Source organism: Lepidochelys kempii, chromosome 10 (genome assembly GCF_965140265.1).
Source record: "Lepidochelys kempii isolate rLepKem1 chromosome 10, rLepKem1.hap2, whole genome shotgun sequence".
Lineage (NCBI taxonomy): Eukaryota > Metazoa > Chordata > Testudines > Cheloniidae > Lepidochelys > Lepidochelys kempii.
The window spans coordinates 65,278,640-65,305,572 of NC_133265.1; the positions used below are offsets into that span (position 1 = coordinate 65,278,640).

The 26,933-nt window shown below is 40.1% G+C and overlaps 2 protein-coding genes across 4 annotated transcripts in view; both read right to left on the reverse strand.

Moving 5' to 3' along the window:
• SECISBP2L (SECIS binding protein 2 like) overlaps positions 1-11,848 on the reverse strand; it is a 53,648-nt gene extending 41,800 nt beyond the window's left edge. Inside the window, exons 1-2 of one of the 2 annotated variants that reach the window (XM_073303955.1) lie at positions 11,447-11,530; positions 10,772-10,896 (exon numbers count right to left, since the gene is read on the reverse strand). Coding sequence is in view for 1 of the 2 variants with exons in the window: in XM_073303954.1 (XP_073160055.1) it covers positions 11,447-11,533 (87 nt within the window). In the remaining variant the exon portion in view is untranslated. Of the gene's footprint in view, positions 1-10,771; positions 10,897-11,446 lie in introns of both variants that reach the window. The other variant, XM_073303954.1, reaches the window with a different exon arrangement.
• A 12,388-nt stretch (positions 11,849-24,236) lies between these two features.
• Positions 24,237-26,933, reverse strand: part of COPS2 (COP9 signalosome subunit 2) — a 34,617-nt gene continuing 31,920 nt past the window's right edge. For both annotated transcript variants that reach the window (XM_073303959.1, XM_073303958.1), the window contains exons 12-13: positions 25,999-26,057; positions 24,237-25,108 (exon numbers count right to left, since the gene is read on the reverse strand). In XM_073303959.1, the coding sequence (XP_073160060.1) occupies positions 24,964-25,108; positions 25,999-26,057 (204 nt within the window). In that variant the 3' untranslated portion in view covers positions 24,237-24,963. The remainder of the gene's footprint in view (positions 25,109-25,998; positions 26,058-26,933) is intronic.

Sequence of the window (26,933 nt, forward strand, 5' to 3'; positions counted from 1 at the left end):
TAGTGTTCAGAAAGCAAATGTTTATATTTTTTATTTTGAATTTCTTAGAAATAATAAAACTGTCATACAACTTTAGACAATTCTTCGCCTGCCAGAGAGTTTTTAGTGTTTGCCAGACACCTGGCAACGCTTCAGTTCTGTCAGTTTGTTGATGTTTGGCCTCAGTGACTGAGCAGTTGAAACCTTCAGGATTGTAGCAAGATGTGCATCAGATAGTTGTGTTCTGTATTTTGACTTGTTTATATTCATTCCACGGCTGACTCTCGCTGGCAACTAATGCTGCTGCCTCCATGGCTGACGCCGCCCAGCGACTAGTGATGGTCTCTCTGACCCTCTCCCCCAGCTAATGGGAGATGCGGGGGGTTGTGCCTGCAGCCGGTGCATCCAATGAAGTGAGCTCTAGCTCACGAAAGTTTATGCTCAAATAAATTGGTTAGTCTCTAAGGTGCCACAAGTACTCCTTTTCTTTATTCCATCTGCAATTTTTGTGTTTCAAGAACATTAACAAATTTTGCCATGAAGATTAGATCAAAGTTACCACATAAATAAAAATGAAATTTTGTCATACCGTCTTTTCAAAATCATTTTGAAAGACAAGAGCCCCAAAATGACTAATCTAAAAGGTTTGCTAAATTGTTTAGCCCCTTTTACACTGAGCCAAAAATAGATGGGCTGTAATGATTTCACTTTGAGTTGAAAAAAGATCACTTTGCACCCATACTTAATACACTGTCAGAGGCTGCTGAAGTGAGACTGACACCTGTACTCTAGTTATATTCAGGGGCTAGACTCAAATTTGGTTGGTTGTGGAATGTGGATTTCTAAGCCTGCTTTATCCCCAATGCAGACAAGAACTCCAGTGACGCCAACCAAAGGAATTTAATTGGTCTTAATTTCCACTCTTCCAGTAGCTGGCAACCCTGCAACATAGTGTATCATGTGTAATAAGCAGTGCTCTGTCCCCTGCATTCCACACCTTCTACAGAGTTTTCCAAATGAAATGTGACTAGGACCGAGTGACCACTTGCTGTGGGACAGTTGCAAGGATTAAGTTTTCACATCTTTGTTATTGTATATATTAAATGAAATATTTACCAAAGACAATCCGAAAAGCAAAAGAAGAAACCAATCAGACAAGCAGTATAGATGAAGTTTACTATTTTAGAAATGAAAGCGATATTAAGAGTACTTAAAAACTAAGGAAAAGTTAAATAATGGAAGCAACAATAAAGTGAAGTGTTGCATCTACCAAACTGCATTTCTGGAAAAACTTCCCTCTCTTCAATCGCTTTGCAATAGAGTTATGCACTGAGAAAGAACTAATGCATCATCCAAGAAGACCTAATCTGCTGTAAAGATAGGTAAACATTAGAAGTTTATGGTTAAGGTGATAGTACGATGGTAGCTCTTGAAGTTTTAGCAGGAAACGCAGGAGGAGGATACAACTGTGACGATGTCAACTACAAAAAAGGAAACCAACTGGAAATGGAAAACCATGTGGTAGTGTTTCAGAACATGACCAGACGACCTATCATCCAGTAACTACTAATAGTTCTCAAAAATGCTTATTACATTATGAAATTTGCCCACTTATAGCACATTAATATATAAAATCTACAACATGTGATCCACCAAAGTCTGCATCACAGTAGAGCAAGTACCTTTGTGCTAATCAGCTGCACTTTTGGCAACTAAATAATGAACGAGAACCATCTTGAGCAACTTCACTACAACTCACAAAGCTTCATGCAGAGGAAAAATGGTACAGTAGTTAGGTCACTCACATGGGACTTGGGAGACCCAAGTTAAATTTCCTCCCAACTTGAGACTTCCTGTGTGACATTGGGAATGCCAATTAGTCGCCCAGTAGCTCAGTTCCCCATCTATAAAATTGATAACACTTCCCTGCCTCACAGGGGTGTGGTGAGGGTAAATCCATTAAAAATTGTGCTCAGATAACAAATTAAAGGGAGTTATAAGTACCTCAGACAGAGATTCACACAAATCCTTCTATTCTGAATTAATTCTTAGTTTTTATGATAGTCCAAAAGGACCTAATTAATTACCAAGTATTTGCACCATAATAGCTCCAACTCAGGATTTGCCCAAGAACAAAAATGGGAGAAGTGCTCATGAACAAACAGTAGCTCTCTTGGACATAGCAATTTCCGCTCATATACAGCTAACCCATTTCCATAAAGGGTTGTGTAGTCAGGCCAAAGCCATTTAGATATACAAATACGGCATTGTTCATGAATGGCCGAAGAACTTCCAAATGGTTATTCCAGTTCTATTTCTTCCTAGCAATACGAGACAGTTTTGGCCCAGATACTATGCAACACATGAGCACTGACCAGCACCATAAATAGGCTTTCCAGTTATTTGTCGTCCAGATGGGGAAATACTTCATGTCACTAGTGTCATAATGTTAAGATTGCCCTCATGAATTTGCACCACCTTTCTCTGTTTTTAAACAGCCAGGTGCCCTTCTGATCAACCTAATGGCCAACAAAGTGAGACAGGAGAAAGAACTAAGTATTTTGTGAAAGTATCCTAGGTAGGAATTCTGGAATGAGTAAGCTTCAGTAATGCAATGCACTTCCAAGAATGCTTTTCAAGCATGGAGAAGATCATATTTTTTAGGACCATTGGTCACTGCCTCTCTCATCTGTACAGCTGTGAGGTGTCTGAAGTCCAATGTCTCATCAGGCTGAGACTGTGTTCCCAACAGGGTTTTAGGGAATGTGTGTAGAAATACAGAGATCATTACTTGATGTCAGGTCACTGTAGAACTCTGTCATAAAAAAGACTTCTCTTTACCCTTCCTTCCCCAAACTCCAACACTTTTCATGATTTATTTGATCATGGCATAGTCTTTAAGGTCAAATGCAACAATCAAAAATAGCTGATGAGACCCATCATTGACTAAGGCAGGAGTTTAGGATTTCCTGTAAAGAGGGGCTCTGCATTCTGTAGTCTGTCTCCAATTCACTGAGATTATCTTCACCTGTTAAGGCATCTGTACAATTACTCCGAGTTCATAGATTACAAGGCCAGAAGGGACCATTGTGATCATCCAATCTGACTTTGTGTATAATACAGGCCACAGAAATCCCCGCAAATAATTCCTAAGACATATCTTTTAGAAAAGCATGCATTTTTTATTTAAAAATGGTCAATGATGGATAATTCACCACAACCCTTGGTAAATTGTTCCAATGGTTAATTAACCTCACTGTCAAAAAATTATGCTTTATTTCCACTCTGAACTTGTCTAGTTTTAACTTCCAGTCACTGGATCATGTTATACCATTTTCTGCTACATTGAAGAGACCATCATTAAATATTTGTTCCTCTTGTAGATACTTATAGACTGTAATAAAAAAAAGAGACGGTTAAGAGTTATCAAAATGAGCATAGGAATGGCCATACTGGGTCAGATCAAAGGTCCATCCAGCCCAGTATCCTGTCTACCGACAATGGCCAATGCCAGGTGCCCCAGAAGGAGTGAACCTAACAGACAATGATCTAGTGCCTTTATTATGGTGTCTTTGAAAAGTGTCCATGCAGCTTGCAGGGATTTCACTCTAGTCACTGTACCTTTTAATTTCTGTTTAACTAACCTCCTCATTTTTGCATAGTTCCCCTTTCTGAAATTAAATGCCACAGTGTTGGGCTGTTGAGGTGTTCTTCCCACCACAGGAATGTTTAATGGTGTTATATTATGGTCACTATTTCCAAGCGGTCCTGTTATAGTTACTTCTTGGACCAGATCCTGCACTCCACTCAGGACTAGATCGAGAGTTGCCTCTCCCCTTGTGGGTTCCTCTACCAGCTGCTCCAAAAAGCAGTCATTTAAAGTATCGAGAAATTTTGTCTCTGCATTCCATCCTGAGGGGACATGTACCCAGTCAATATGGGGATAACTGAAATCCCCCACTATTATTGAGTTTTTAATTTTGATAGCCTCTCTAATCTCCCTTCGCATTTCATCGTCACTATCACTGTCCTGGTCAGGTGGTCGATAATAAATCCCTACTGTTATATTCTTATTAGCTCTTTGAATCTATCATGTTTTCTAATCCTTTAATCATTCTCATAGCTCTTCTCTGACATCCGGCCCTCAATTTATCAATATCCTTCTTTAATAGGGGGCACCAGAACAGGACACAGTATTTCAGCAGTAGTCATAACAGTGCCAAATACAGAAGTAAAATAACCTCTCTACTCCTACTGAAGATTCTGATGTTTATGCATCTCAGGATCGAATCACACTGAGTTCATGTTCAGCTGATTATCCACCATAATCCCTTTTATCTTTTTCAGAGTCATTGCTTCCCAGAACAGAGAGTCCTCCACCTTGTAAGTAGGGCCTACGTTCTTTGTTCCTAGATGTATATATTTACCCATATTAAAACACATATGGTATGCTTTGGCCCATTTTACCAAGTGATCCAGATTGCTCTGAATCAGCAATCTGTCTTCATTATTTACCTCTTCCCCAATTTTTGTCAAAAGGAAGACCAAATACACAATCTCCTTTCTCTAACAAAATGTCATGATTTTGGGGGGTTCTAGCTGAGGATTTTTAAACCTTTGAGGTTGTCAATACTGTAATACATGTCAATTTTATAGGGAAGAGAGTTTTGCCCTTCATATTGATGTTCTGTTTTAACTTACAAAACGTTATGCAGTCGCTCATTATATATTTCAGTCCAACAATTACAACTCTGCCAAGATGACATATATACTGAAGTGACCCTTTGTTTTCTATATAAGAGCTACTGTAGTCATCAACAGCTGCAAAGACAGAAGATGACACTAGCAGGACCAGACTGGTAAACTTTGTCCTATAGTTATAGCACTGTATGTTTAATCTTAGAAAAGTTTTTGTTCATTGTAACGTAATGGCATTCAATATTACCCATTAAAATAGGATCTCTTGTCTTCTATCTAGGAAAGCAATGTTAGGACTCAGATATTTTTTCACCACCTACAATGTGAGAAAACAGATGCATAGGCTACATTTCAGAAAAACAGAATAAAGCTGATTGTTTTACTATTTAAAGCCTGGAAACAAGAAGTCTAGTTGCAAAACATAGTAGGGCAAAAACATAGATTCTATCATTTTAAAGCAGTTTTTCCAATTTTGCTCCTGAATCTTGTGTTTCAAATCTTCCATAATAACTTAAATATGCAGACAAGTCACACACTTCATCTATTTTAAGACCAACTTTGGAAACACAGAAACCAGTGTTACTATAATTATTTGACTTCTAAGTGGCATGTATTCAAGGAACAGTAAATATGCAGTCTAACTGGACAACAACAGAAACAGCCCTTGTAATACTGTCTGAAATATAATTATACTCTGACAGATTTAAAATTGTATTTCCAAGATAATACTATCATGTTCAGGTAAACTGGTCTCCATTCAAACATTTATGTTGTGTGAACTTATTTTCCCCCCTACAGATCTTCCACCATCATACATCCTTAAAGGTACTAGGTCCAAAGAAAATACAGTAGAGAGTAATGGTTTATGGCTGCAGAACGAAAATATATTTGAAATTCATATTCAGGTATGAGTTCAAGACTGCCTGTTTTATCACAGCACAAGCTTTACACAAAGTTGAAAGTTTAATTTGCTACCCATTCACTGAGTATTTTAAAACAGGTGAAAATCTAATCTTAATCTGTCATGATTTTGCAGTTGGTATGCTTTGGTTGGAAAGATTTGCTTTAGTTGACATGATAATCCCCACCTCGTTTATGATGAAAGCCAGTTATATATGCAATAATGGCAAGATAGCATTAAGGCTGAGATGCTACATATTTCTTTGAGACACACACAGTAGCTGAGGTAATGTCTTTTATTGGACCAACTTCTCAGATACTCTGATTCCTTCTCCAGACCTGAAGAAGAGGCCTGTGGGGCTTGAAAGCTTGTCTCTCTCACCAACAGAATTTGGTCTAACAACAGATATTACCTCACCCAACTTGTCTCTTGAAAATAAGAATCATACTATTTTGCAGGAGGATTATTTTGAAGGGACACTCAATTTAAAATTCATATTTTAGTTAGGATCCATACGTGAACAAAACAAAATATCTGAATACTTAGATTACCATAATCGAAAGATCAGAGGAACACATTTGTGTTTTTCAAGTGTGATTACTTTATACTAAGTGTAGCCCAGTCAATTTCTCCTCAGCTGTGTGGGTCTTCCAAAGATCAACACAGAGAAAAAGAAAATGTAATTACCCAAGACACTCAGATTCATACACTGATAAGGCCCTTTGTTTTCAGTATTTAATGAAAAATTCCCAGGTTTAAAAAAAGCTATAATTTGTTTTTTTAATTGATTTTTACCAAAATTTTGGGCCATTCAGGTACATGAAAATACTGATTATGTTAAGAAAAATTCAATACATTACATTAAGTAGATGTGTTGATGTTAATAATGCTATTCTAAGAGCACAAAGAAGAGGCTGTCTGTTAAAGTAAGGCAATGTAGAGGAAGACAGATGCACATGAACGTGTGTGTGTGTGCGTGCACGTATCTATGTACATTCTGTTAATGTACGGCTCATTAATAAACTGCAACATTTAACTACTTTATCTTTTAGTACTCTTACCTTCCTCTATTTGTCGCTCTTTTTCTGTCCTCCCAACTCTCAGCATTAACTCTGGTATTACTCAGAAAATTGTGAAATTAATTTTTTGCACTGATTTTCACTTAACTTTAAATTTCTGTAAACAACACTGATAAATTCCTGAGAAAATTAAAAAAACAAAACAAAATAAAACTGAAAGCAAAGGGACTTATACATTAGGAAAGGTAATGTAACATAGCAGTTAGAGGAAGGAATGGGAAATCAGGACTGGTTTCTTTTCCAAGCTTTCATTGACTTGGAGAGTGACCTTGGGGAAGTCACAACTTCTATGTGCCTCAGGTCTACTCACCAGTAAAATGAGCACATACACATATATGCACATACACACCCCTCAAATGCATATTGTAAACTTTAATATTTATAAAAGTGCTTTGAGATTTTTGCAGGAAGGCATTAGTACAAAGCATGACATGAGTGGGACTTTTCCCATTGGTCAACAATAAATCTGTCTAATAGCCACTAGAAGACTTACGGACATGCATATCTATCGTTGCAAAACAATTCTGACTCTTTTTTAAACACACTGAAGACCTTGTTCTGGTTATAGTTCAATCATATGAAAATAAGAATCCTTACACAAAACATCCTTCTGGCAAGGACAGCTTTGTATTATCCTTAAGTGACTTCAAAGTTTAACAAGAGAGAGTGTGTGTAACTTGGAGTTTAGCCTAACTCTTCTTTTTCCACTATAATAGACAAATCTCTCAATGTTCATATCCTCAAAAGAGAAATACAACTGGAAAAATTGGACAAAACAAAAACAGCACACCTACATCCAAATTACTTGGGTAATAAGCACTCAGCACCATAATAAAACCATAACTACACCTCTACCCCGATATAATGTGGTCCGATATAACACGAATTTGGATATAACGCAGTAAAGCAGCGCTCCAGGGAGCAGGGCTGCTTTACCTTGTTATATCCGAATTCGTGTTATCGCAAGCAGTTCCTCTGCACACACCCCCACTTGCTGTGCCTCCCCCCCGCCCCAGCTCACCTCCGCTCCGCCTCCTCCCACGAGCGGGATGAAGAGGAACCGCTCCCTGCCCCAGTTGATCTCCACTCCACCTCCTCCCCTGAGTGCACCACCGCCGCTCCTCCCGCCCCCTTCCTTCCATGCTTCCCGTGCCAAACAGCTGATTGGGAAGGGGCGAAGGGAGAAGCGGAGATGCACAGGGGAGGAGGCAGAGGTGGAGCAGAGGTGAGCTGGGGCAGCGAGCAGTTCCTCTCCCTACCCTGACATAACGCGGTCTCACCTATAAGACGATAAGATTTTTCGGCTCCCGAGGACTGCATTATATCGGGATAGAGGTGTATCTGTTGGCGCTACTTTCCTTGCACTTTGTTCAAGCAGACGACAAACAGGCTGTTTTTAAGTAACAAATACTATAACTCAGGACATGTCCGTGATTGATGTTTTGCAATTCCACTAGATTTCCTAATTGTGCTAATAGAGTCCAAGGCCTTGAGCATAGCCCTAAGCAAATAAACACATCCTAATTTTTGAATTTGAAAATAGTATCACCTTATTAAAAAAAACCACAAGTTGTTTCTCTTCTCCTAGTTTCCTACCACCACTCCCTTGCGCAGAAAACCTGCAAACAACTTTGTGTGACCTTGCCTACAGTAGGAAAATAACCCATGGTTGACAACAGACGCCATCCAAACATGCCATTTAACTGCATTTGAACACATTAACTTCTGGCACTGACAGAACCAAACCATTCCAGCACCCATTACAGAAATCGCAACAAATCCCAGGGTAGAATAAGGGGTTTAGAACAAATTTCTGTAACATGTCTCTCTTTATATTAGTAACCCAAACTATTTAACCACAGTAGAGAGGGGCTCAGATATTACAGTGATACAAAACTAGCTAGAGGGGAGCTAAGGGGAATCCACAGATGACACTTTGTCACTTTAAATTGTTTTGTTAGCCTAGACAAAAAAATAATACAAGATGTGTGATGGCTCTCTTCCTTTAAGACAGGTTTTTGTCCAAAGAGATGAATTATGTTAATACTGACAATCCCTTTTCACCCCTCATTATACATATAACATGCAACAACATTCACTCTTCTGACATAAAATTCGAAAGCTTATGCTCAAATAAATTTGTTAGTCTCTAAGGTGCCACAAGTACTCCTTTTCTTCTTCTGACATAGTTATACTCTAAATCACATTAACTGTTCCTATGAGATGAGGAGTTGATTTTATTCTAGTTAGTCCCAAATAAACTGTAATGCTACTTTCTCCCTCCCCCAAAAGATTATTTACCTAACCACTTTCATCTCATGACTGTAAGCTTTTACACTATTTGTCAGTTGTCCAGTGCCACTAAGGAGAAAGGTGCGCAAATCAAAGAATTTCCAAGACCCGCACCAGCACCTTAAAATTGTGATAAAAAACAAACAATTTTACACTGATAAAAGCACATTTTAATGTTTTTATTAAACTTATTGAGTTTGAACCTTAGTTCAGAGTATTCCTATGCAGGTTACTACTGGCTAATCAGAAAGCATGTGAAGCAAGACAGTTACAGTATTTCAGAAAATTACCTCACAATTATTCACACTAGCATACTATACCATAGTCATGGACCAGGATCCCATTGTTCTAAGCACTGTACAAACAGGACAAAAAAAAGACAGTTCCTGCCCCAAAGCTCTCAGTTGTGCTTCTTCTGATATGAAAGGGGCTACATAAAAAGGGTATAACCATAACTGAGAGCTTCACTACTTAATGGGGTGAATAACCATAGTGATTTTTAGCCCTCTCATGAGCCAGGAAAAAATGCTTAGGGTGTGTGAAGTCATCTGTGATTAAGAGTTCTAGCAACAAACTTCACAATAGTACCACAATTCTAATAAAAGTGAACAAAAGACATATGAAATAATTAACAAGAAGCATAGAAAAAAGTTCCCAATTTGGCAGAATAGTCTAATTTAATTTTAGTAAAAAATTTCTATTTCTGTACACGGAGTCATCTTTTCATCCTTTCTCCATAACTATCTGATTGCTTGAAGTTATTACTCATCATAACACACAGACTGCTAGTGAAGATAGACATTGTTTACTAACTCATCCTTAAAATCTATACACAAAATGCAACAATTATTCTTACAAAAATAACCCTTTGTTCAATGTCTACTGTATTACTGAAGTTTAGAATTAAGTCAATTGAAAGGATAACCCCAGAATTCTGAAGATTTTTCAAAACTGAAAGTCATAACTGGACTATATTTGAATTCCTGCAATTAGGGACTTTCAACACACATTTCCTTGAAGAGCAGCTTAGTAATAATAGAGATCTTATTAGCAAAAAGAAAAGTAGTAGTTGCGGCACTTTAGAGACTTTGAAAGCTTGTGCTCAAATAAATTTGTAAGTCTCTAAGGTGCCACAACTACTACTTTTCTTTTTGTGAATACAGACTAACACAGCTGTTACTCTGAAAAGAAATCTTATTAAGTTTCACATAGAGGAACTCTTTAATTTTGGATTTTTTAAATCATCATCTTCTTGTGATGAAGAATTTTACTGTGTTCACATCAATAAAACGTTAAACAATTGTGATTGAGTAACATTTTAAAGGCTCCTTCATTCATGTCCACAACAACTTGAAAAGACCCTGAAAAAGTAAATTGATTATTTGGTGGCCCTCCAGTTAAACACATGAAGGGGGGGGAGGAGGAAGGACTAAAATTGTTCCAGGTGCTATCTAAACCTTTTATCTGCTACAAACTAAGGACAGGCAGGGCTAGATTGTGCCCTGAATGTCAGAAACTTACATCTACCCCCTTAACGAACAATGATTTTAACAAATCTACATGTTTCATACACTAGGGAAATGACACATTATTCGTTTTGAGGATGTTTTTAAAAGTCTCTCCTGCTGATTTTGCATATGTCAGATGAAATCTCATTTACTCCAATTGTCCCAGCAACTTGAAACACGCCAGGTAAAAGAGCAGAAAGGCGTATCACAACATCTTAGATACAAAATTATGAAAATGACAAACAACAACATCGACTTGCACAAACTTCAAGTTAATACAGGAAGTGGGTAAAAAGGAATGAGGTCAGACCTACTGTATTTCAGCTGCTATTTTAACGCGCCCCCACACACTTCACAAGACCCTCTCCAGCCCAACAGAGGGAAAGATGGCTGGGGGGACAGGTGTTAGGCGTGTGTTGTCATCCCCACTCCAGGATCCCTGTTTAGGAGTGAAACGTACCCCCAAACAAACATGAAAAGATCGAGTTTTCTCTTCCGTCAACAGCAGCTGGTCCAATAAAGGACATTCCCCGCCTCGGCTCGCTCTAGTTTTCTGGATAACTTTTCAAGACTAAAGCCCAGATTTTTTTTGGGGGGGGGGAGAGGAAGGGAGGGAGAGAAAATAGCTTTTACACCCGCCCTCCCCAATGCCCATACACACAAACACACCCCTGTTACAGATCTTCTCCTGAGCCCCCCAGGAACCCAGCTGCTTGGAGTGCAGGCCCGAGGGCTGCAGCCGGTGCCCACCAACCCCCCTCAGCTGAGCAGCTCCACTGCCCCCTCCCCCGCCTCCGCTTTACAGCTCTGTCTCCCGGCTGCCGCAAATCCCCGATACCCGCCCGCCCCCTCTTCGTCCCCGTCTGCCGCTCGCGAGCTCCTCGGCCCCGGCACCCCTCGGCTCGCGCACACCCCTTCAGCCCCCCTCCAACCTCTCTCATTGTTTACAGCGCGCGTGCTCGCCGCCCCGGGCCCGGCCCCTCCCTTACCTTGTCGTCTTTGTCCATGGCTCCTCCAGCTGGGCTGGGGAGACGCGGCGGAGTGTCAGGATCAGCTCCTTTACTGTTACTGAGCATGCGCCAATGCTCTGCGCATGCGTATTAACATCCCCGGAAGCCACAGCCCCTCACTTGCCGTCAGACGCGGCTACCTGTTGAGAACGGGGGTAAACACCAGGCCGCCGCCGCCTGCTCCCCGGGGCGGCCGAACGGGATAGTGGGCGAGCGCAGAGGCAGCACTGGGGCCAGGGTGTGTCAGCCGGGGGAGTCAGAGCCGCTTCCTCCGTGGCTGTCCCTTCCCCACCCGACTCGTTGAGCCGCTCCTGCATATGCCGGAGCCGCGACGACTGATACGGAAACCGGCTCCAGGCTGCGCTACTGATGGGCGGCAGCCAGCGGGCGGCATCATCTGGGACGGAAGCTGGGCGGACCCAAGCCGCGCAGAACGCGTTGACTAAGTGGCTTTGCTGGCCGGCGCCTGCTGGAGGCCAAGGGGCCTAGTGGTTAGAGCGCAGGACTGGGCGCCAGGACCCCTTGGCTCACGTGTCAGCTCTGTACGCTACTTACCCATGTGTCGGGGGCTCTGAGGATTGTTTAACTCATTGACGCACTTACCTATTCTAACTGGTGGCTGAGTCTAAGTTGTTTCTGTGGTTATTCCCTGTAACATGAAGACACCAAACCCCTGATCTTGCAAACACTTAAGCAGAGGTTTAATTTTTTGTTTGCAGGATTGGGGCCAAGTTTATAATTTCCTTAAATGAATGATGTTAATAGAGGTACAGGCCCAAAGAAGGGCAGCTTACCTTGTATATCATGGACTGCCCCTGAAAACCGCCCCCCCTCCAAAAACAAAACAAAAAACCTAGTAAGTGGGAACTTTGATACTGTAGCTCAAGTCGCATGCAGAAGTAAGCTAGACATACAAATCTTATTGTAACAGTTCCTGATTGCCTTAACAATAGGGCTTAAATACTTGTGCTTCAGCACTGACAGTACAAGTCTTTACCACTTGAGCTAACAGGCTGAATTTGACAGCTGTGGGCTGTATCACATTCATAAGCTTATATGAGGTAACTACAATCAGTGGGTTACATTATGCTGACTTTTTAATTTTCCATTTTATCTAATTAACTCAGTCAGTAATACTGGGTGTAGTGACACATTTTACCACCAGCAGGTCTGCAAAGCAATCATCCTATCTATAGCACACACTCTTCTCCAGCAGCTTTTGTTGTGCGAAGTTGTCTCTACAGCAATTCCAATGGAGGCATACGCAAAGCAGACTTCAGCGTAGCAGCCCTGTTAGTCTGTATTCGCAAAAAGGAGTACTTGTGGCATCTTAGAGACTAAGATGAGTCACGAAAGCTTATGCTCAAATAAATTGGTTAGTCTCTAAGGTGCCACAAGTACTCCTTTTCTTTTTGCAAAGCAGACTGGCACCCTTGAGAAAAGGGATGGTGCAAGGATTTAAGAACAGTGGCAGTGTGAAATTGTGACTAATAGCTTTTTAGTAGGCACTTGGCTTTCTTATTAAGAACCTAAACATACAATGCATATAATGGAGGAGTGTGAAAAAGATTATAGAATTACATGGCATAACTCAGGAGATATACCTAAATCTGCCCACTACAGTTCTGCTGTGTGGCTGGGAAAGCTGCAAAGGAAAACTCCACATGCAGGCAGAGTGTAGTTAGGGCGAGGAAAGTCCAGGAGACTGGACTATGGAGTTGTTGCTATGCAGACCCAAAAAGTTAAACTTCCATGAAGGGGACATACAAGAATTGCAGCAGCTATTACAAATATGTATTTGCCTTGGTTACGTCCAGCCGCACCTGGAGATTTTCATATAATGTTGATGATTTGTAGTATAGCCTATTTCAATATTTCCATGTACTTTTCCTGCCATTCTAATTCTTTGTGACATTAGTTGAGTGGTTTTGCCTCATTTCTCACAGGTTCAGTGTTTAAAATTGTCTGATTCAGATTATAATGGGGTCACTACTATCTGTATCATTCAAAGGCTTTGTGGTATAAGGTACCAAATAACTCAGGTGACTGGCATTCAGGATAAAAGTTTACATCTCTAGTTTACTGCTTAGAAAGTGATTAAAAGTATTATGGCAGTACTCCAATGACCTATTTGAAATGGACTGGGGGGTTATGTATACAGATCTCCACATAAAGAAAGGAAACAAATCTGCACTGTTACAAATTGTCAGGCGAGAGAGTGAAGGCTGAATGTATATTGTGGCCAACTGTCTGCTTATTCACAGGAAATTGTTTTAGGTCACATTTGAGACACAAACTCTTAATTTGGACGCACATAAAAAAGGCTACTGGAGCTGCATAAACTTTGTGGTGTTAAGGGTTGAGTGTAATAGTGATAGAAGCCAAGCTTGATTTTCATTAGTCAATGTCAGTACAGTAATCACTAGTTAATGGAGTGGAAAACTGACATTTTGGTATGGCTTCCTATTTTTGCTACTTTCATGTACAAACCTGGAGATTTCTCAGGTCTTACCACAACACATACAGAGGCCAAGAATTTCAAAAATAGGTTCCTACATTCATGCTTTGGCTCCTAAACAAGGTTTAATTTTTTTCTAAAGGGCTGAGCATTCAGCCACAATCATTGAAGTTATATGTGTGTGTTCAAAAGGTGTGTGTTTTTGCTTTCCTTCAACTATTACTACTTAGGTTATTGTGAAGGTCTATTGTTACAACTGCATAGTTAGGGTTGCATTCTAAAACTGTCTTAATTAGGCAAATTCCATTGTTCTTAAAAAAAAGGGTGGGGTGGCCCATTACTGTGAAAGTTGTGTTAGTTTTTGTGGCCTTTGAATTTTGTATATAGGCTTTGCTCATTTATCTTCATACATTTTTAGTAGGAAAGCTTTGAATTTGGTCTTTGGTGCACTTTTTTTCTCTCCACAGACCTACTTTTAATTATTGAGCACACTCTCTTTAAAGCATTGCCTATCTACACAAAAATTGGTAGAGAGGCAAGTCCTGAGTCAATCTAGGGTGACAGGTAATTTAAAAATAAAGCAAGAACCTTGGCGGCAAGGTTATTTTTGGATTTTATTCATTTCTAGTACATTTAGTCATGTACTAGACACACAAACATGAATGACTGACAGAGTTGCCAGGCTTGGCTTAGTTTTACCCTATTCAAATGCAGGAGAAGAGAGAGAGAGTTCAGTCTTGTTCCGAAGCATAAGACACCATTCAGATAGGGTTGCCAACTTACTACTTGCACAAAACCAAACACCCTTGCCCTCACAACCTGCCCTGCCCCTTCTGAGCCCCCTCCCCCCCCCCCCCCCCCGCCACCAATTGCTTACTTTCCCTACCTTCACTCGCTCATTTTCACCAGGCTGGCTTTGGGGTGAGGCGAGAAATGAAGAGTGCAGGGTACGGGATATGGCTCTGGGCTGAGACAGTGGGTTGGGATGCAAAAGGGGGTGTGGGTTCTGGGATGAGGGGCTTGGGGTGCAGGGGGCGGCTCCGGGCTGGGGGGTTTCAGAGAGTGGGAGCAGGCTCTGGGTTGAGGCAGAGGGTTGGGGCACAGGGGGGGTTGAGGGCTCCAGCTGGGGGTGTAGACTCTGGGGTGGATCTGGGAATGAGGGATTTGGGGTGCAGGAGGATACTCTGGGCAGGGACTGAAGGGTTCAGAGGGATCAGGGTTAGGGTATGGGCGGGTAAGGGCTCTGGCTGAGGATGCAGGCTCTGGGGTGGGGCTGGGGATGAGGGGTTCAGGGTGGGATCAAGGGGTTTGGAGGGCAGGAGGGGGATCAGGGCTGGGGCAAGGGGTTGGGGCACAAGAGGGGGCTAGGGGAGCTGGCTCTGGGCTGTGCTTACCTCAAGCAGCTCCCAGAAGCAGTGGCACATTCCACCCCCCCCAAACTCGTGCACAGAGGCGTGGCTAGACAGCTTTGTGCACTGCCCTGTCCGCAGGTGCTGCCCCCGCAGCACCCATTGGCTGCAGTTTCTGGCCAATGGGAGCTGCAGAGCTTGTGCTTGGGGCAGGGGCAAAACAGAGAGCCCCCGGGCTGCCCCTACACCTAGGAGCCGGAGGGGAGACATGCTGCTGCTTCCAGGAGCCAAAGAGAGCCTGCCTTAGCTCCACTGTGCAACCAACTGGACTTTTAATGGCCCAGTCAGCAGTGCTGACTGGAGCCACCAGGGTCCCTTTTTGACCAGGCGTTCTGGTCGAAAACCAGACACCTGGCAACCGTACATTCAGACCATACCTTGGACAAGATGGGACCCTGCCCTCTATTATCTAATTGAAGCTAGCAAATCCTGAGCTATGTTTCAAGTTTGAGCCACCAAAAGAAGTTATAAAAAACAGCAAAGTGTGCACTTGGCAATATAACCAAGCATATGAATAAAATGTGAACCAAATGATATATTAAAATAAATGTGGAATCTGAATCCTTTATCTATTGTTGGTTAGCTTTAAATTACTTTAATTACTCTATTTTTACATTCACAATATATTGTTTGGTTTATTTTAATTATTTCATTTTAATTAATATATTTTGCACATTTATTTGTTTTGGAATCTGTTTATTTTAGTTTGCTGTTAATGTAATATGAGCAATAATATACAAACCAAATGTGTATTGTATTTTTCAAATGGATGATCACTATGACAAGAAGAAAAGGAGTACTTGTGGCACCTTCAATTTATTTGAGCATGAGCTTTCGTGAGCTACAGCTCACTTCATCCAATGAAGTGAGCTGTAGCTCACGAAAGCTCATGCTCAAATAAATTGGTTAGTCTCTAAGGTGCCACAAGTACTCCTTTTCTTTTTGCGAATACAGACTAACACGGCTGTTACTCTGAAACCTGTCACTATGACAAGGTGATCTGAAAAACAAACATTGTTATATTGATGTAAGTTTTCTTTTTTGTTAAGTTTATTCAAAAATAAACTTTATAATTTCTCTTGTCCTGTTCACTAACTGTATGCCTCAACCAGGGGAACAACCGCTCAGGTCCTTGGGGATCTGCAACCATCCAGGTTTTTGTTCCAACTAGCAAATAATGGTTTTTTTTAAAATCCACTGGTTTGAATTGCATATAGAATTCTCACTTGCCCTAGTTTTTAGTATGAATTAGGATATTTAAGAGGTTTCATATGCAATATTAAGCAGTGTACATTTTAAAACAAACTATTAAATGTTGGTTGGATTAAAAACCTGGACTATGGGATGTCCCTGAAGAACAAAGATGAGAATCTTGGTCTTAAGCAATGACCTAAAATGCAACCTGGAAAGTCTCACTCTTTGGCCTTGAATCTCACTCTTCAGAGCTGTACATCTCACTCTTAAGGACAGCCAACCCTTTGCAGGTGCTACATTTTTCATCAGATTTCATCCAGTAACAGAGAAAGGTGCAACATGCAGCTGTTAAAGATTTATGTGCAGCTGCAGATGGATAGTTTATCCATCCCCAGCTGCACTCTCCCCCTCCCCCAGGCTACATGTGTGAAGAAAAAGCAAAACCACAGTCAGATGCCTTGTATTTCCTTTGCCCTTAAAATCCTCTTCTCCTGTCCCTAACTTAAATTATATTTGTAAAAGAGTTTAAGAAAACATGCTAAAGTAAAAAGTTTTGCATTGTATTGTAAGCAGGCAGATTTGGCAAAGAAAGCTAACAATTCTGTACAAGTGACTACAGCAGCTTTCTTATGTAGTGTTGACAATACTAAGACATTCCATGGAACTACAGAGCACTGGACTCCTTCCACTACAGTCACCAAAGCAACCATAAGGCTAAATCCTATTGAAAAGTGATAGGTCTTGCATTGTGTCTGAAGACCCACAAACTTGAGCTCTTTTGGTCTAATGCAAGATATCAACAGTGCCTTCCACCAAGCCACCTGATTGCTGAGCCCAGTCGACTCTAGCATCTCAACCCATTGCAGACAATGATTGCTAGTAACAGATTTCCCTGACCAAGTGCTAAAAATGGTACAGGTAGTGTAGATGAAATCAACATGGGCCTACTCACAGGGCATAAAGTTAAGCATGTGCATCAGTCTTTGCAGCATTAGGAGCTAACAGTTGATAATTTGCTGAGTGTGACTATGAGATGGAGCTATAAAAGTTCACTTTCAAGAATTTGTTTAATATGAACATTTCATTCACCTTATATTTTTGTAGCAAAGAAATTAGGCTAGAAAAAAAAAGTATAGTTTGGTTAATTACCACTTAAACTTGTAGCAAAATGTCAACACTCCCAGCTGAGGCATGCTAATTGAAAAAAATAATTCTGAGTGATAAAGAGATCAATTACCTACCCTAGAGAAAAAAGGTGTGTTAAGCTTTACTCAATCCTCAAGTACCCCCAATCAAAAGTATTTTTACATTTACTAATAAAAACCAGGCAGATCTGAATCTGAGAACTGCATGTGAGAAATGAGTGGTATATTTAATGAACAAACAGCAAGCCTCCATCATAATTTCAACATTAGGTTAATATTAAACTAACAACAACATTTTCACAAAGCTATTTTGCTAAAGTTTTCCAGATACAACTATTATTTTAGCTCTTTTATTCTTCATTTAAATTGCACCTGCCACATACCAATCTATTTTACTGTTTTAGACAAGTGTTTTGTAGATTGGACTCACCGAACAGATGCACTCCATCTTTCCATGCATAAAACAGCATATTATCATATCTATATCCAACATTTTACCTTTAAAAAGGAATAAACAATGTATGGCATTTTGCATATGGACTATCACATTGTACATTAAGATCTTATCTTGCAAATTGGTTATCCAGGAGTAGGCTTTTACAACTATGCAGACAATAAGTAAGTTCAGTAGACTTCACACGGGCATAAGAATCAGCAAAATCACACAGACCTAAGACTCACTTCTGCATAGATGTCTCTAGAACTGCCAGTTGATAACATCTCAGTAGCTGGCTTGCTTACATGCACGGGTAGTCTACATGAAAACATGCCTGCAGTACTGTTGCCTCATCCTCCCCTCACCCTTTGAATCTGATTGTTAATCAAGATTTTGAGCTCTTTAAGGGGTTGGGACTGTCTCTATTACATGTCATTACAGCACCTAGCACAATGAGGCCCTGAAGTGGACCTCTTAGGTGTGTTGTAATAATTAGTACTAATAATGTTATTAATGTGATTGTTGTATACAATCATTAATCCGCTGGACTTTAGGAGCAGCAAATATCTGAGATAACCATGCCTAAATTAATGCAGCATTTTCATAGGCTCCATGCCTTAAATCTTGTCTGAGTTGGTAGCCAACAAGACTGTAGCTCCTGTAGGGACTGGGGAAACAAAGCAGAGTGAAATCATAACCCCATTGACTTCACTGGAGCCAGGATTTTACAACAAATGAGCAGTGGAGGGGTCGGCCCCCCCTTCCTCACAAAAACCCTCTCCACCCAGCACCTGCAGCCTTTGTGACTCCTCTCCCAACACCAATGAGATTAATGAAAGACTCTGCAAAGGTGTTTCCTTGGTCATCTTCCCCACCACAATGTTTTTCAGTGGAATGTGCAGTAGGGACACCAGAATAGTAAGGGTCTTCAGTAGAGCTAACCCAAGTGTTTGTGGCCTGAAAAGGGCACTGTTTTTACAATACCTTTTTAGGTTCTTTTACAAAAGGGAGACAGAAAAATAGATTTAGCCAATTTAATGAAGATTATGATCCAGATGTGAATGGATGTTTCCATGCAATGAAGTTTGTTCTTTTAATGACTAATGGTATTGTTATGCAGGTTATATTAACAGTATCCAGCTGATGCAGTTGAACAAGTTTGTTTAGTCATTAACAGACAGATGGGTATAAGATAAAAACAGAGATAACCTGTAATGTATTTCATTTCCCCCAAAGTCAGCCTAACTCAGTGTATATCTACACATCTTTACAAAACAAAGTTTATATTCCTCCCCATTATTGTATTTCTTTTGCTTATTTCTGCCAAGTTAAGTTGACTTATTTCAAACTAAGCCATTTCAGTATCTCCAGTAATGTGGGAGAACTTGCCCAACTGGCAGAAAACCCAATGAAGAATGCCACTGAGAACAATTCTGAAACAATTGCCTTCTTTGAAATGGACACCAGAACTATAGTGTGGAATGCAACTTAGTTAATTAAGAATCCCACCCAAAATAATACTGACCACCGACTATGTGTTAGGACATTTTCTTAAGATATTTGCTGGACGTTTTTTAAATAATGAATCATTATGATAAAAATAACTGTTCATTGTAAAATTCTTCTTGTGTTCCCAAAACACATACCAACATAAAGGTCACACTTAAAAGGGCCATTATTCATAGTAACCAACAATAAGAAGTCTTCAGATCTAAATTGGGCAGTATTTTTAAAAAGCTGGATCTATATATCTAAACAATATACAGAATGCAGAGGGTCACACTGGATGACCTGAGATATTGTAGGGGTGGAGGGAAAGAAACTTAAAATATTTCATAAAATTTTTTAAATCTCTATTTTCACTGAAAAGGAGGAAAAGACGCAAAGCTATTCACACGAGCTATGTTAGATCCCCACCCCACAGCTATTACATCTATGCAAGGGCTCTTGGTTACAACAGTTTGGTTTTTACTTGTATAAGTGGGACCAAATAGGATTACAGTCATATTAAAGGATCCATGTCAGGAAAAAAAAGAAATCCAGGTATTCATTCTAGATATGCGAATAATTGTGGGTGCAAATTCAGTGGCTGTTTTTGAAAATACAGTCCTAATTGTCCAATTAAAAAAATAAATCACCAGTTTTAAAATCTGACATTTCAGGTACAAACAATTAAATGCTGCATCTTTCTTCTGTAAAATGGCAAGAGAAAAATACCCAAAATGCCACTTTGGAAACAACAATGGCTAGGTCTGGCCTCCAGCAACACTTCAACCACACAGGTGCCAATTTAACTTAGTTTTTAAAAGTTTATTAAATGTATTGCCACATCTGCAAGGCAGCAAGTGAAGCCCTACTTAAAACACTGCCAGTGCCTGGAGGGCGACAGGCGAGCTGGAAAACAGGTACGGCTCGCCCACAAAAAAATAAAGAGCTAAAGTTACTGACCTTCCAAAAAACAAAACAAAAACAAAAACCAACCCAACTATGTAAATTACAGTTTGAGTTTATTTACATAGAGTAACTTAACGTACTACTACTGAAATGTCAAACAACTGCTCTAGCTTTGAGCGAGAAAGAATATTTTGGGGTAAATTCCAGACAGATGTCACGTTACTGTCACTTAACACAAATGGTGGGATTGTAGCTTGTGTAAACTATGTCAGCAAAAGAAAAGTAAATCTGAAAAATATAATTTTAAAATAGGATTCTAGCATTTTACAGTGAAGTAACATTTCCAGGTAGTTGAAAGAGCTATACAGTTTTGATAATAGACTGAGTTTCAGGCATCTTTCACTACACTGAAATGCACCAAACAGGGAGATTCAGCCTTACTTTCTTTTTGATTTTGCTTAAAATGCTCACCTTTCTTCTTGTTGAACCTCCACTTTTAAACGCTATTATATGCAGCTAAAAACAAAAACCTGTGCTGATGGGCACCATATAGATGACTAAATTAGATAAAGAGAATGACACCCTTATCTCAAGGAGATGCAGCATAGTGTATTAAATACAGCTGGATTCTGATTCTACACAAAAATGCACTAATTTGGAGCCCAATCCTCAACTCCAGTTTCATTAATAAAGGTAGGTAAAGTGAACATCACTGGGAAGGGAGCACAAAGGGTACTGTGGAAGCAGGTTTTTTCTGCATTCTGCCTTCCTTCCTGAGAATTACTCAAGGCCCCCCCAACAGACATACCTAGGTTCGGGAAGGCTCTGTGGGTTAGGAAAAGCCACTCTTTAAGCAGTGTTGGCCTCCAGTTAATGCCTCCTCTCTATTTTTGAGGAGGGCTCAATTGTTCCCTCCCACAGCTTGGGGAACAATTGTAGGGTAAATGGCAGGGGAGAGAGCCTATGACAGAAGGGCTCAGCACCCACATTGCTATGGGAAGGTGACCCCTAAAGAAGGAATGACTATCCATATGGAAGACACTGGATCTGTAGATATGGAACCCAGGCTTGCAGAGTGGTTTATTTATTAGCTGGATGCACATGTATAAATTTGCCGTGAAGTATAAAAATTAATTTGATTTTGCTAAATGCAGCCTCCAACCTACAAACACCTACTACCTGGCAGTGCTTCCTACTCTGAGTAGTTCCAATCGATTTTTCATGGGATTTTTTTTAAAATGTAAAGAACATGTCACATACCATAGTATTATTCAGAAATATGGTGTGTAATGAGAACAATGCATCTGCTAGTGTTATCTGAAGATATTTTTCAAAGAACGTGAAAAAGGACTCTGCCCAGCTCCAATTTATATTCACATTTAACTGTATCTCCGAATACCCAGTTTAGACTGAGTAGATTAAAGTGTCTATTGGTTAAAAAGAAAATTCTATCTATAAGGAAACTTGCATGTTAAGATTCAGCCCCGTTATTTACAAGAATTGAGTTTTGTTTCATATACTTTTCCTTGCATTTAATACAAATCACACTGGACACCAGAACAAGAGTTGTTCTTTGCATGCAATGTAACTAATCTTTCAAATGGTTTTAAATAAATTGTATTGAAATGACTGAGAAGGGTGGTCAAGTGGACAGGGCACTGGACTGGGACACAATTGCTGGGCGCGGCCATATGCTTGCTATGTCATCTTGAGCAAATCTAATTTATCCTTTATCTCAGTTCTCCACCTGTAAAATGGGGGTAATACTGTCTGATCTTGCAGGGATGTTGTGAAAGTAAAATCCATTAACAATTGTGAGGTGCTCAAACAATATGGTGATAAAGGCCATGTAAATACCTACCTAATCTGTGAGACTAGCTATCTGCAAAATTTAATGGCTTTAAATTAAGTCTTAATTTGCTAGCAGCTCACATACAAACCCAACCATTTGAACTCAAATGTGTGTTTTGGCTTTACTATAAATGATAAGCCATGTAACTGATTTGTGTAATTTTTAATGGGGAAAAAATTTCATTTGAACAAACAAGATGTAATCTGAAACACCAACTACAGGATTTCAAATGACAAAAAGTTAAGTAAAAAGGCACAGCTGTGATTTATTTAAAGTGATTTGGAAAACTTCTTGGTATATTGAGTACGATTAGAATTTCTTTATGAAATCTATACGTATGTCTCATTTACTTTAGATAGTTATTTGACTTGGTGCAGCGGTGCTTACCTGATAGGCATGAGGGAGAATACAGCAAATCATTCTTTCCCTAATCCTTTGCAGTCTCCTGTCTGAATGCTCTATCTGCTTAGGTTAGGCACAGAGTACTATTTTTATCAATCTTCTAAAAACCAGGCAACTGTAACAGCCATTTAATTTTTTGTTCTGTTGAAGAGCACAATTAGCTTTTCAATCTCTAGATAATATAGGTGCTTTGCTTAATACATTTTCCATAGGTAACAAAGGGTATTTATATCAATAGAGAGAAAAGAACATATAAGAATGCACCTTCAATTTCTTACTCGCCAGACTAGGGATTTACTGACCTTCCTTCAGTTTACCTAAATTTGACAATCTCAATGTAATACTCAGCATTAGCTTATTGTTTCAATAAGACTCTGGCTAGAGAATTGCATTCCAAAATATATGATATATGATAAAATACTATATTACACACATAAAAATAAACCTTTTTCTATGGCCTTTAAAACCTCCAGCAGTTCAGCAAGAAGCCTTGTTACTCAAGTCTGTGAAGTTAAATTTTAGATACTACAGTTCCAGATCTTTTTCTTTTAACTCTGTCATTCACAAGCTGTCCTACAACATTTGATTTACTAGCTGGTATCTCACTCCCCTGCCTCTCCTCTCACAGAAAGTGAGAGCATTTGCTATTTGTTACTCTCGTTTGTGTTTGAAGAGAGTTTAAATGGTTTCACTTTTATTCTTAAATGTCTTCAGGTGTTTATTGCTTTAAGAATATATTCATCCTGTGAGAAGCGTGCCTGGCATTGCCCTTTGTACCATTTAAACCATGCATCTGTCTTGAATGGAGCAAGTGCAAGTGTGGACAAAGTGGCAGCACAGGAAGGCTTCCACATCCCCTGGATGTGGGCTGCTGGAGGGATTCTGTTCTGGCACGAAACAGGCTGTCACAGAGAGAGCTGATGCAGTGGACTCATTGGAGGACACTACAGATCCATAGTTAAATGGATCCAGTGGCCTAGAACTCCTGGAGGGGAGAAGTTTGCTCTATCAGGGCTTGAACAGTGGCTATGAAGGGACAGCACTGCAACCAGTCAGAGGGAGGGGATGGACTCCATCTCCCCTATCACTGCACAAAGCCCTATTCTATACCCATACAGCAGAAATCTCAGTATCACTCCCAAATTTTCATATTCTACTTATGTAACGTATTACAGTTAAATTCAGAACCAAGTCAGAACATAAATCTAGTTTAACAAGGCACAAACTTAAAGTCAGCTATGGTGGTCTGAATTTCCCCAAAGCCATTTCCTACCAAACATTTATTTGAAATACCGAGATCAAAATGAAGACCTGATACTCAGAAGTGCAGACCCCCTACCACCATTGACTACCACTAGCATTGCAAGATCCCTGTACCTCTCAAAATAAAGCCTTAAAAATCAGCAAGACTGCTAGATATCAGTTCTTAAATCTCTATAATATTTGTACATAAATATGGTAAGAAATAAACCAAAAGCATGCACCAAGGTTAAGATTTAATCTCCAAAATGTTCTCATTATCTGAGGTGAGGAATATTCACTTACCTACTTTTCTAAAAAAACAAAATGTAATGAAAACACATCAAGAAACAAACTGTACAATTTCTGAACTGCACTGTTTATTTTGCTGCTTGAAACCTAAGTGACAGTATGCCACTATAATTACGGGGTTTCCTCTAAACCTTTACTACGCTGCAGGTACAGAAATATACGGACACATTTTTGGAGAATTGACATTTTGAAAAATGCAGCAAACATTTCAATTTATACATGAGAAAAGGAAGTGTTCAAAAGGGTATGCATTTCAAGTTATTGCAGGTTATTTCTGTGAGAGAATTTCTGCAGGTAAAACATGTTTAAATTTAACCAACAGTAACGTGTCAGTGTATTTAAAATCATGACAAAAATCTTCTCTCTGGTCATTAGTTGCCCTTGACAAATTACTACCATGTTGTATGTTTAGGGCGAGATGTCAATACAGCATAAATCCCGTGGCATTTTGGTTTTCTTCTGGAGATTAAAGCTGTTTTTCTTGGGATAAATGCAGCAGCAAAACACAAACCAGCTGATCAAAAAAGCACTTCTGCCATAACTCCAATAATTTCAGGGCACATCAACCGACAGTAGTTTTGCCATTCCCAGTTCTTTTAAAGTTTACATCACCGCACTGTTGCCTTAAGTACATTTTGTAAAAGCTTGTTTTCTGTTAAGCCAGCTTGCTGACTACAGCCTGGTTGAGAGAATTTAGTTGGTTGGTCCATTTATCTAATGCCGTATACCGTGCACCTCCCCTCTTCTGATGATCCAGTTCAAGGAGCTGGTTGACTTGATCAATTCGGCCATGAATAGTGCTAGAAAGACACAAAAAACCCTAATTAGATACATCTGTAATCCACATTAAAAATCTGAAACAACAGTAATTCGTTCAAAACACACACTCAACTAATGCAAAACAAAGACATTAGGATTTATTTGAGAGCTTGACTGGCCTAGGAATTTAACATCTGCACAATGTAGTGCCCGGTGGGAAATTATGATAAGAGGTTAAACTGCAGACTCACTTCCCCTGCCAAACACTTATGGATAGAGACACTAGGACCAACGTGCATGCAGTGCACATGGCTCAGAGGTGCTTGTAGGAATTTAAGGCCACCCCATATGAACAACATTTTAGAGAACACCTGATCTTTGTTTTACAGTGAATTCACTGCTTCCAATAAGGTTTCTCAAATATAGGAATTAAAAGAAAAATATATTTTTTTTAAATTCAGGGAACAGGGAAAAACTTCTTTTTAACTAAAAAATAAATCAATACAAAAAAATTATCCAGTTGTTTTATAAACTATGGCTGAGACTTGCAAATTAGGTAGGAGGTTTAGACACTATTCCCTTAAAATAAAAGGCTTTTAAAATCTTTACATATTTATAGATTTAAACACTAGTTAATAATATATAACTTACGTAATTTGGCATAGTGATTCAATCATATGCTATTATAAAATGCAAAAGTAATGTAAAATCATACCATTCAAACTACTTAAAGATCTTCTGAATTCACATCTTCTAATGTGACTCATGTTACTAACCCAAACAGCTCCAAAGGACGTAGCTTACACATTATCTTATATAATTGTAGAATCAAATGGCATTTTCAGGGGAAACATACACACACGATTTGCTGTTTTTTCTACACTACAGTTTTAAGACATTCAATAATCAGAAATAGGAGGAAAGTACATACTTATCCAATATGCACTGCACAAGCAAGCTCTCCACGTCAGCTACATCTATGTTTAATTCCTAAGACAGAAAACTCTTGTTATGTTGCCATTGTACTATTTCGCAACCAACATTTTTTAATTTTAATTTTCACATGTAAGTACTGAGCTCAGTTTCTTAATGTCAGAATATAGTACCAAGTCAATAATAATCGGAGAGAATAGGAAAAGAACAACCAAGATATACACTGTCAACAAGATCAGCAGCATCTCGGAAGAGCTCAAGATGCCACCCCTAAATTTCAGTAAGCAGCTCCCGCAGAGAACTCGTTCACTGATTGCAGTCATAAAGGAACTGATCAGACAATTATATGAGGTGTAATACAGGGGTGGCCAAACTTACTCACCCTCTGTGCCTCATATGGCAATCTTCAGAAGTTGAAGAGCTGGGGCACACCTGCTGCGGCTCAGGGCTTCATCGCCACTCCTGCTGACACCCCGAGCCTTGGCAGGTGCACCCCATGGAGCTAAAGCCCCGTGCCCTGGCAGGTGCACTCTATGGGGCTAAAACCCTGAGACCCTCCACTGGGCAGAAGCCAAGGCAACACTTGGGGGGAAGAGGGTGTCATGTGCCCCCCCAGATTTTTGCTAGGGTTTGCTGGCCCTGCTCTGTCACATGGTGCCACTGGGCCCCCTCCCTGCGCGGCAACTGCTGGAGACGGCAAGCTGGGAGCTGCGGCTATGGGGAGAGGCAGCGGCAAACAGCTGGGAGCTGCAAGGACAGCCGCTGCTTTTGCTGCTGCCTCTCCATGCAGAGCTAACACCTGGGAGCTGCAGGGTGGGGCTGCTGAGGGTAAGGGGTGCGTGCCTGAGGGGGCATGACTCAAGTGTTGGGGAGGAACGAACCTTTAAATTGTACCCCCCCTTTTCAGCAGGAACCAGTTGCCTCTGGCAGAAG